The sequence below is a fragment of the Helianthus annuus genome, chromosome 14, assembly GCF_002127325.2.
Source record: "Helianthus annuus cultivar XRQ/B chromosome 14, HanXRQr2.0-SUNRISE, whole genome shotgun sequence".
Lineage (NCBI taxonomy): Eukaryota > Viridiplantae > Streptophyta > Magnoliopsida > Asterales > Asteraceae > Helianthus > Helianthus annuus.
Window position 1 is genome coordinate 131,933,059 of NC_035446.2, and position 12,306 is coordinate 131,945,364.

The 12,306-nt window shown below is 31.9% G+C and overlaps 1 protein-coding gene across 4 annotated transcripts; it reads left to right on the forward strand.

The window, feature by feature from the left end:
• Positions 1-8,898: 8,898 nt before the first annotated feature.
• Positions 8,899-11,428, forward strand: LOC118486660 (transcription factor bHLH18-like). 4 transcript variants are annotated; one of them, XM_035983279.1, is made up of 5 exons: positions 8,899-9,043; positions 9,350-9,402; positions 9,485-9,967; positions 10,051-10,437; positions 10,867-11,428. In XM_035983279.1, exons 2-5 carry the CDS (start codon positions 9,370-9,372, stop codon positions 10,927-10,929), a joined length of 966 nt encoding a protein of 321 aa, XP_035839172.1. In that variant the 5' UTR covers positions 8,899-9,043; positions 9,350-9,369; the 3' UTR covers positions 10,930-11,428. The 4 variants fall into 4 exon arrangements, with proteins under 4 accessions (XP_035839172.1, XP_035839170.1, XP_035839171.1 ...); XM_035983277.1 differs by having other exon boundaries at positions 8,957-9,043; positions 9,245-9,402; XM_035983278.1 differs by lacking the exon at positions 8,899-9,043 and adding an exon at positions 9,078-9,244.
• The last annotated feature ends 878 nt before the right edge of the window (positions 11,429-12,306 follow it).

Here is a 12,306-nt window from a genome sequence, read left to right on the forward strand (position 1 = left end):
TAGAAACATTTGTGTAGTTAAGACCGTTAGCGGCCAATTACAAATAATTGAGATTATTTAAATCCATTATTTCTTCAAAAAAAAAAAAAAAAATACCTTCCTTTAAGGTAAAAAAAACCTTAGTATCTTTTAGTTACCTTGTCTTATAAAATGACAGTGAACGTAGAAAAAGGTATTAAACACTGAATATGTAAGATTTAAGGGGTAAAATATATATGCATAAATAACTCCTAAAGCTTATGTTAGGCTGTTCGGTGTGGGGCTCGTCTTCGGGGCGTCCAGGTGCGGTGACGGGTCGAAACACCGCCCCTGGGTCATCCCCGTCGCAACCGTCTCCCCTTGGATGTTCTTGCTGGTCCTCACTTCTTTATCCAAGACACACACCTATACATACATATATATAAAGGGGTTCATCCCCCATACCCCTAGCCCATCCCTATAGGCTTATCTTCTACACCCGCTTTTATGAACGCCTACGTAACAGATTATCCTTTAAGGACTATTCTCCTCCACACCACATGTTAAAGTTTAACCTATAATCTTTTTGCTTGATTGGTCATCACATTTGGTACCATTTGGACTACGCCTTATTGGTTGGTTGCCCACATTTTGACTTGCCTTCATCATAGTTTTGGCTCCATGTGTAATCCCACTGTTGGGAAACAAAATCTTCAAGCAGTAGAAAGGGCCTAAGATGACATTCGCTAGATTACACCTTATAACGGGTCGACATCAACTTTTGTTTGAACAATATACAAACTCAAAATATAACTTGATTTTTAACTATTGATTAGTTTGACGAAACATAATTATATTTTTAGAAAGGTCATTTGATCATTAAAATAACAACGTAACTATGATTTTGTTAAATACATTTAAAATTTAGAAAAAGAAGTAATAAGCAATAACAGAAATATTACAACTTACATTAATTACCTTAAGCAATCAATGCTAACTTGCTATAAAAAATATTTTTAAATAAAACTATGTTTCTAATAAAACTCATGTCGGAATAAAATATTTTTAAATAAAACTATGTTTCTAATAAAACTCATGTTGGAATATTTAGATTATTTTTAAAAAGTAAAAAGTAAAAAGTAAAAAAGTAAAAAGTAACAAGCAAACGTTATTAGAGAAAAAATTAGTAAATAAAAATATTCTTAAAAAAGAGTGTTGACCACAAGAAAGAATCCTCTGGGAGGTGTTACCGTTATATTATAGGAATGGGATCAAATACAAACACTTAAGTTTGTAAGAACCATAAGAACCAATACATAATTGACAAGTGTCCATCAATAAAAAATTAGTTTAGGGGTAATTTAGACTTTTTGACCATATTTATTTATAACTAATTAAAAATAATTACAAAAAATATAATCAGCACAACAGTATATAATTAGCACAACATCATTAATCGTTCTTCATTATCAGCACATCGTCCTCGAATCGTTCTCCATTATCAACATAAACGACATTAGCACAACATCTTCAATCGTTCTCCATTATCAGCACACCAGATGTGCTGATTATATCTACTTTGGTGTTTGTTTGTATTATTTTGTAATTAACACATAATCAGCACCTTATTAGCACAAATATAAAACACCTTTTGTTAACTTTTTTTAAAAAACACTTTTATAAATACAAAAAGGTATAGCAATATGGTACTCATATTAAAGATAAAAAAATACTTGATTTTATGGTATATATTTTTAAAAAAAATAATGAAGTATATAAAAGTTATTTTAGTTTAAAAAACCTTGGTGGAATTTGTATTTAATAGAAAATGGTCAAATGACTAGCAATTTTACAAAATTACCCCTAATTTGTTAGTAGTAATTTTTAATTATAAGAGTTTTATTTATAATCAATATCAACCCTTGATTTAAATTAACAATGGTTCAGATCTGTTCTTACGGTTCTTATAATTAGCACTGTTTGTACAGGATCTCAACCCTTATATTATAATCTATTGAGAAGCAATTTTAATATGAGAATAAAGAAAACGATTATAAACAACTACTTTCATTTTAAATCTTAAAAACTAAAAGTTATAGTGCTAAAATAGTAAATTATGTATTTCTTTAATCAACTGATTTATCTCTTTTCCAATTATTTATTCTCTCTCTAATTAATTAGTCAAAAACATTTTATTTTATACATATCAAAATTTATTTTAAACATATTAAAATTTATCCTACAAATATTTTACACATATCAATTTTTTTCTAATACATATCAAAATTTATCTTTCACCGTAAATTAGGTTTGTTTTGAAATGATATATTTTGAAAATAAGTTCTTAATTTTATTTAGTTAGTTAATTAAGAGGAAGACAATTAATTAATCAATTATGTAAAATTACCCCTATACCTTTACAATAACATTACATAAAATATCATATGGAGCATTCTTTATTGGTTAAACTCATTTTTTCTATTCTTACAAAATTACTTTCTTATCATTTAAACTTGGTGGTTATTGTTTACTACATATTTACGAGTACATACACACACACACATGCATGTGTGTGTATGTGTATATAACAAACAAAATAAGCGTATCAAGTAAAATCTCACTTATAGAAGAGCCATTGGGCAAATCTTTCCTTTATCCGACTAGATATCGGAGGTTACTCTTAGAAAGAGCCCTAGCTCCAAAATCCTTTTTTATGTGTGAATCATAGTTATCGTTATCGATCAATGTTTAAGGAAATCAATGCAACAACAAAACAAAGTACAAATAATACTAGTAGTAAGCATCGATAACAAAAGTGGTAAGAAACTAACATATAAAAGATACAAAGGAAAGAGAAAGCAACATAAATCCAGTGAAAGTACCTATACGATACTCTAGAAAAAATCTATATGCCAAGACAACTTTAAGGCTAAAAATACAAAAATTTAGAAAAAGCTAAGGCCCAATTCAAAGCTATGACCAATACACTTTCTTAAAAGTCCAAAACCTTTACCGAGGTCTCCAAGAGCTCGTATCCCGGATCATGTCGTAAGAGAGGTGCAAGTGTAGTGAATCTTGCGTAATCCACTTATCCCGTGTTAGTGTGGGTTTGCCTTTACTACTCCTCCTCGTGAGGGTTTCCAGGGTTCTTACTGGCGTCATTATCTGTCTCCTTTGCACATGCTAAACCATCTCAATTTACTTTCCATTATCTTATTCGAGATATATTCCACCTCTAATTGTTTTGAAAAAGACTATTTCTTCTCCGGTCCAACCTTGTATGCCTACATATCCACCCTAGCATCCTTGAGAATTCATGTTAGGATCGATTCCGTTACCGTTAAATGCATGATCTCGTATCTTGTGCGGAATCCAAGTACGAGAGTGGATCAGACAAGAATCAAGTAATTCCATGTTGTTTTCTATTGATAATCTTCAGTACAATACCGTGAAAACAAATGACAAGAGTTTCCCTCTCTGTCTCTAAAGATACAAATGAAATGAACAAGACACATATATATAGGCATGACTAGGTTCGCACCAAGTTACATACGGATTAACTAATCAAGGATCAAGTCCTTATGCGCGGATCTGCTTTATGTGCGGATCAAGAGTCTTTGTGCGGATCTACTAGTTAATTGCGGATGTACCTTTGACTGCGCACGAACCAACCTTGTTTAACCCTAATTTCACGAAATATCCACATTCATGCGGATGGACTTGATGTCCATCCGTGCGGACCTACTTCACATATAAACATTATGTTTCCAACTTTCATAACCTTGTCTTGTCTCATTTCTCAGCTACGATACGTTATTGACGCAAGCAATAGACATATGCACTCATAATCCTCATCTGATGCAGAGCGAAAACATAAAAGTAAACAACGAGAATGTTTTCTAAAAATTATTGGATTGAAAACTAAATGAATAAAACATTACATGTGAGGCCTATTATAGAGTTGTTATAAAATTGGTTGGTTTGCCAATATTTCAAAATTACAAATTCAAAAAGAAATACTGAAAATTAAAATGATAAGTTGACTCACAAATTGATTCAATCAAAGATTCACACGACTTAAATTATAAAAGGAAAGTATTTTAGATTGGAGAATAGAGGGGAAGTCTTGATTAACAAGATCGAAACCTTATATGACGGAGTTTGGGCCCTGACAACAGGGTCAAACAACCTACGGTGGTTGCCATGTGATCCGACTTTTGTCCACTAGTTGCGGGCCCTGTAACTTCAATTGGTGCCCAAGTGATGCCCTTTTTAAAGTTTGGGTCTTTTTTGCCCCATCTCTGTAACACTTGATGATATAAAAAAATCAATGGGTCCAAATTAAAACTTTTCAATAATCACATACATGACACTACCAATATACCTTTAACACACCTTCTATGAGGGAACCATTCAAAAGTTTACTACTTACATGTTTAACCATGTTATAAACGAACCCAAAATATAACTATGTTAAGTAACATTACACCAACAAAAGTTTGAAAACCATTTACCTTTGGAAATTTCTTCATAGCCTATACTTGACAAAACAAAAAAGAATGTATGTATTCATCCCTTGCCCCGACTTGATCTTTTAAGATGATGATTTACCCAAATGACACAACCACAAGTTAGAACACACAATTTAACCAACAAGAATATATACGTTATCTCTTCTGTTATAAATTGGGAATTCTTACACATTCATGTAACATCCATGCTAATATGTTCCTTTCATGCTATAATCCTGGGAGATTCATTCATGTATGGATAATACTTTCTAACCATGTTCATGAGGTGTTAGACACAAAATCACATACTTTCACAATCAAGGCATTTCATCAAACACTTGATGAGCAACATTTCAAAAATAATTAAGTGGTTATATTCTATGGCATCAAACACCACAATTTCAACTAAATTCAAGTACTAAACTTTTATTATCATTAAAAATATCATAGTTTGAGATTCTTAGACGAATTTACCACATTCTAACCAAGAATAGTCGTGAATCAAAACCCACGGTTGGCCCCCAAAATCATAACTCCACCAAATTCTAAAAATTACCAATCTTTATGTATTTCTACACATATTCAAGTCAAATTAACAATTTACACATAGCTTCTACAAGTATTTACATAGAGATGTTAGTGTTTATCAAATTTTCATTAAGTACACATGGTATTGGCAACAATATACACAAGGTTGGACACACAAGCTTTTGTAATCATCGGTGCCGTTTGGTCCTAAACGATACCACTCGATGGGCCAACGGTTACTTGTCTTTCCCTTGGTTTGAAACTATGCTTCCTGTACCACCCGACTGTTTTTTTCCGGTGGACACCATCATATCTATCGGTAGTGATTAAGGTGTTCACTACATTTGTCTCTCATTTGATTCACTCTTCTCTAAACTAATTCATCTCTCCTTGTATCTATTTCCTCTTAAATGATGCACTCTATGTGGCGAAAATCAAGTAGCCAAAAACGTCACAACCTTACGCCCTAACTCGAGTAGAATAGAACATGTGGAATTAGAAAAGCCTATATTCTATATTTTTGTTTTGAAATTCGTCATCGTAACAACCATCACATACATTCACTTATTTGATGTGTGTGTGTATATATATAAGGAATCAATAAATTGAAAACTCACTTAAGTTGTGAATTTTCATGAAAACCCTATGTAACAAACAATTTTTTATAAAAAAATTAGAGCACGTAATATACATATTTTCGAGTGCTTTGAACAAAAAAAACTCCAAAAAGCGCAGAGTGAACTAAATTTTTTTTAACGTAAATACGTAATAGGTGTGTAACAACATTTTACCGATTAAAGCATATGTTAAATCCATATTATAGTTATTTTTTTTTAAATCCACATGACGCTTTTTGAATTTTCTTTTGCCTCAAAACATTCGAAACTATGCATATTACATACTCTAGAATTTTTATAAAAATAATACTTGAAACATAATGTTACATTGTATTTTCAATATATAAAAGAAAACTCAAGAAACTCAATGAATGGACCACAAGTTGCCACGTGTTACATCACTTTTTCAGATTCTGACATGTGACAACATTGTCAGGAAAGAGAAAGTTGACATGTTACACCTCTTTCGTCCGTTTATGTAGATGTAACATCACATTTTACACCATGTTACATGTAAAATTAGTGTAACAGACAAACCTGTTACATGTCAGTGTGTCAGTTAGAATTTGAAAAAGCAAAAGCAAAAGCTGTTACGTGTACTTTGGTCAGTCTGTTACATGTTCAGAAAAAGTTATTTTATATAACATTAAATCTCAACCATAGATTTTTTTGATGAATGGTGCAGACTGAGTTTTCAAAATTTTCTCAACTCAATAAGGTGTTCTTATTATCTTTTCCATATATATATATATATATATATATAGAGAGAGAGAGAGAGAGAGAGAGAGAGAGAGAAGGAGTTGGCTACAAAGCCAATTTTTTCTACAAAGTGTAGGAAGCCACCACATAATGACATGTGGCAAGTAGTTATTTTAATGAAAAGGGCAAGAAGGTAATTTGATATTTATTCTATTTATGGTATATATTTATTATAACTAACTCATGAGAAATTTAAGGAAACCAAATATCACACTAATATCAAATTCACGGGTATATTAGGAGCATTTCATTGTTTATCATTCAAGTCGCAATTATTATTATTATTATTCTTCTTCTTCTTCTAAAGTGGTTCGCTGAAAAAAAACCATGGCGTTACAGTGTGTTTTATCACTAAACACACTGCTATGAACACATCTATGTAGCAGTAACTGGTTCGTCATTGTGTTTTATCACTAAAACACATTACTATGAACACACCTAGTATCCAACATCAAGTGCAGTAAAACACAATACTATGATCAAACTTTAAAAAAATACGTTGTCTTCAACAAAACATACTAATCACAATGTAGCTTTAACACATCAATCCTTAAAATAATATCAACGTAAAAAACAATACCTTTACCAAGTTAGTCACTTTGTTCGTCACATTGTGTTTTATCACTAAAACACACTACTATGAACACATCTAGTATCCGACATCAACTGCAGTAAAACACAGTACTATGATCAAACTTTAAAAAAACACACTTTCTTTAACAAAACACACTGAATAGATGTATATGCAGAATCTAATCACAATGTAGCTTTAACACATCAATTCTTAAAACAATATCAATGTAAAAAATAACACTTTTACCAAGTTAGTCACTTGTTCGTCACATTGTGCTTTATCACTAAAACACACTACTATGAACACATCTAGTATCCAACATCAAATGCAATAAAACACAGTACTATGATCATCTCTTACGCTTGTATTTCATGCTGAATTTGTAATCTTGATCCATGATTCTAGCTAATTTTGATATGCAAGATGGTTATTGATAGTGAGTCTTAGATAGAGAGAAGTAAATGTGCGAGATAATAGGAGATGTGTTATTTTTGGCAGTTATTTAATTGATTTAAAACATGGTAAATGACCAGCCTACCCCTAACCTATTATAACAATTAACTAATGACACACAAATATTATAAAAATGCCACCAACTTGACCTCAACCATTAAACACACTCACGCAATGGCTAGGATCACTTCCTACACTTTGTAGGAAAAACACACTTTACGTATGAACCCTTATATATATATATACATATATATATATATATATGTGTATATATATATGATGAGGATCATTACAGAACACTAACTATTGCGAGAACAAAAAGAACAACTCTAAAACACTAAATTTTGGGATTTTAGTTTCATGTTTTTTTTTAAATTTTATGTTTCTTACATTCATATGTGTATTATATATACATAAAAACCCATATTTTTTTTACCTACACGTAGCTAACATATATGTTAGTAATTTAACATACACATAACCTACATATGTATAGGTTATACAAAAAGTGAAAATTTTCCATATTTTGTTTTAAATTCTAGTTTGAGAAAAAATAAATCTTACATTTGCAACATTTTCATTTACTTTTTAGGTTTTTAGGATTGACAAAATAGGTGATTCATTGTGTTCTGCGTGTTCTCGTAATATTTTATGTTCTGCATAGAACCTTTCCATATATATATATATAATATTATAAATTGTTCTTTTAACCATAAATAATTTTAAAGTAGGAAGTTATCTTATATATTCAAAATTCTCCTTCATTGATTATTTACAAAGAGCACAGTTTTTTAGAAAATAACTTTAACAACCTTTATATGAATTTATCAAATTAGTTGATAGCTTTTTTAAAATAACCAAGAACCCAAAGTAAATTTCAAATTATGCTCCAAACTTTTTAAAATAAGCTCCCAGACTTTTGAAAACAGAGTTATCTTTTTTATATCTACATATTTAATAAGTATTTGTATATGTGTTTGTCATATTTTTTTTTTGTATTTATATAATTATTTTTACCAAACACTTCTGAAAACTTTTAGTTATAATTAAAAGCTCTAAGCTCTAACTTTCTTTGGTAAAAAAACATCTGAGCCATGACAAACTATAAAATACGCAATGACAACTTAGATATTTTACATCTTTTGACAGTTAAAGAAAACAAAAAGGATTTAAACTCATAGCTCTTAGACTAATGAATATACTGAAAAGTAATTGAAAAGTTTTTTTTGGTTAAAAGTAACGGAAGGAAGATTATCAGTATATTTTAAGGGATGCCTTCTCCGATTTGTAGTAACTAAAAGCCAAAATAAAAAAAGGGAATTATACGGTTTACAAGAAGGATTTAGACAACAGATGGGTGTATTGATCCATTAATTATTACCCATGCTTGCACCATCATATGTAAGATAAAAATAAAAAATAGGGAAAAGGCAGGTATTTTTTTGTAGGTGAAATCACAAGAGAATCAATTCCAGAGGGAATTGCTTTTCTATCACGTGTCTCAGCTGAGTAGAACACAGTATTCAAGTGTTCATGAATTTACTACAAACGCTTCAAGTATTTATTCTCTGTGGTTCATATGCCAAAACAGAAATATTCCACAAAAGAGCTAGCTGATAAAAAGTAGTCTTTCTTTTTCAAAGGTAATTCTTTTCTTTTCTCTCCCCATTAGGTCTCTTTCTCATCTCATCTTAGTTATCAGTGAGAGCTGATTTCCATGACTATCACATCAAATCATGAACATCGTCCGTTATAAACTCATATATAATATATATGGGTACTTGTTCCTTCTTGTTTAAGGCTTGAAGAATTCAAACATACTCATTGAATTCAACACTTTGTAGGTTGTCTATGCATCCAATTATTAATATGTTTATGTGATATCATGTGGAGGATATGTTCATGTTATGTGATATCATGATCTAATGAGAAGTCCTATGTACTTGCAGCCTACATAGGAACTAAAGCCATGGATATGCCTTCTTCTTGGCTTCCAGAATTGGTAAGTAATATCATATATGCATACTCCTGATTTGTTGATCCAAATAGAGTTTTTAATGTGTTTGTCGAATCCTTATTTTCAGGAGATGCAAGATCAAGGGTTCATGAATCAATATCAGATGAACAAACCTTATCATCCTCTCATGGAGGATTTCAGTGTTGATTCATTTTCATCAGATAGCTACACAGAAACCCCGTCTTTCATCGATCAGTCTTTTCAAACCCATAAGCGCCTCGAAGAACCAGCCAATATCAAACAACCATTTAGTTACAAAACAGCCAATAGTATCAACAAGAAATTTCCTCCAACTGAAAAATCCAAATCAAAGCTAGTTTCTGATGCTCCTAACACTTTCACAATATCTTTTGGAGATATAAAACCTAAAGATGAGATCCTCTCATTTGGTGATTCATATGGTTTCACAGAAGCTGGTACAAAAAAGGGTCCGACCCCTCTCAGGAATCCGATTCAGGTTCAAGATCATGTGTTGGCTGAGAGGAAGAGAAGAGAAAAACTGGCTCAACGTTTTGTTGCTTTGTCTTCCCTCCTTCCTGACTTGAAGAAGGTAATTAACCGCTGTTTCCTCGCTAAGCCCTAGAATATTTCAGATGTATTTTATTAATAATCTTGTTGATTCTTTGGTGGTAGATGGATAAGGCAACTGTGTTAGAAGATGCAGCTAATTATATCCAAGAACTCCAAAATCGAGTTAAGGAACTCGAGGGATTATCCGCCTTGAAGAGAAAGAACATGCAAGAATCGGTTATAACAGGTAAAAGATCAAGGCTTAGTAGTAGCGATGAAGATGGTTCATCTTCCAATGAAGCAAACTTTGAAGAGAGCAGCAGCCCTTGCAATCCGGAGATCGAAGTGAGGACGTCCGGATGCAGTCTACTTGTCGAAATCTACAGCCGGAAAAACTGCATATCGTTAGTGAAAGTGCTAAGTGAGATGCAGAAGTTTGGTTTATCTATCATCAGTTGCAGCACCATCCCATTTGCTGATACCACTCTTCTTGTCACCATTGTTGCTCAGGTAAATTTGATAGTGTTAATATCATAATCTTGATCCAGAAATGGGAAAATTGGTTCCTAATCTTTTTCTTGGATAAACACACATAAAATAAATACAATGTTCTTATAGGTTCTCTAATAGTAAATATAAGATCTTTGTTAAAAAGAATTCAAGAAGTTGTGATTGGAAGTTAGTGCAGTTACAAGAGTTTGGTCAAGGGTGCTAATAATTAGTTTTCAGTTAGAAGAACAAATGTAGGATGTTTCAATTTTGTTTTCATTTACTTTTTGTTATTGCTTTCATTTCAGTTTTGTTTCCACTGTATGGTCTTTTTAAACCTTTGTAAAAGGGGATGAATAAGATAGATCTTTTGAGTCTGTCTGTTGCCATAAATAACCAAATATATTAACTGGAACATGGCTCTGATTCATTTTCCCTTAATTTGTGCAGAAGAATGATGACTTCATTATGTCAACAACGGATCTTGTGAAGAATCTGCAACTAGTTATTTGAACTACTAGCTGATCAATTGAAGTTTGAAGCTCAATATTTCATAGCATCCATATTCTACTTTACCCTAAGAGCTGAATGTCAGTAAGCCACGGACGAGGACTGGTGTCGACTACTGGCCGACGCATCTTTCTTAATTCATCAAACAACTTGATCACATTTGCAGCATATAAATATGGAAAAGCTATCTTCATCCCCTTGGGTCGGTCATTTTAAGTATTCTTGTAAAGGAAGGCGAGTCCAAAGCGCCAGCAAATTAATTCTAAGATCGACACGAGGTGTATTTGGTTCTTGCATAATATATATCTTCAATTTGTTTTATTTCTGCATTAGCCTCCCTAATCTTAGTAGTTTCTGATATTCACAAGGGTTGTTAGTCTTCTTTTTCTTTTTCGTGGGATATACCGCGTTTATTAATTAAGTAGTTCTTGTGATGTCTTTTAAAAACAACCCTTGACATTTTTCGTTGTATATATATTACTAAACATGCCTTTGAGAATCGTACCAGCGACGAAGAAACAAACTCTAGCGTTGGGTGTTTTTAGATGCTAATATATTTTAACAGTAACCCCTGAGTAATTAGATGGTGATTAAAATGTGGAGATGCATGCTTGATTCGAAAAAGTAAAAGGTGGAAATATGTGTTTGTACTTTTTCTTGAAAGGAGCTAAAGAAAGGAGCTATAATTATTATTAATGAGTGAATATAAAGGGATATTCTAACCATATGTTTGAGAAGAACATACTATAAAAGGAGCTAAAAAAGCCAAGTACACAAACGACACTACCCGAAGATGAGACTAGATGTTTGAACCCAACAATAGTTGATAGAAAAATCATCACTTGAAGATACAAACATTCTCTAAGAATCACGAAATTGGGTTCCTGGCTTTAGATTTTTTTTTAAAACACCAAGCACACCATGCATGCAACGATCTAAATCCTCAATATTTAGTCCCTAGATTTGTTATTAATTTAATCGAACCAATAGAATCACGACTATCTACAACATTTTCTTTACAATTGGTTAGGTGCATATGTTTCACATTATAACTCACAAAAGCTTCTTGAGAACGTGACACATGAGCTAGCTGCAACCTATTTTGTATCATTCACCACATACATGGATCACATCGTAAGTTATGTTAAATTGAACTCAATTATCTAATCAATATAGACGTGATCACCAGCCTGTTGTTTCATATCATCATGTAAGAACTTGGCAGTTATTTCCATAAAAAGTTGCAAAGATAGATAGTTGATTAAGCACAAATGGAAAAAAACCCACTTAAATAACCACCCATTATGAAACTTTGTCTTGACGTTTAGTTCTTGGCCAAATCAGAAGCTGAAGTGTAGGTATATTATCCGGACATGATTT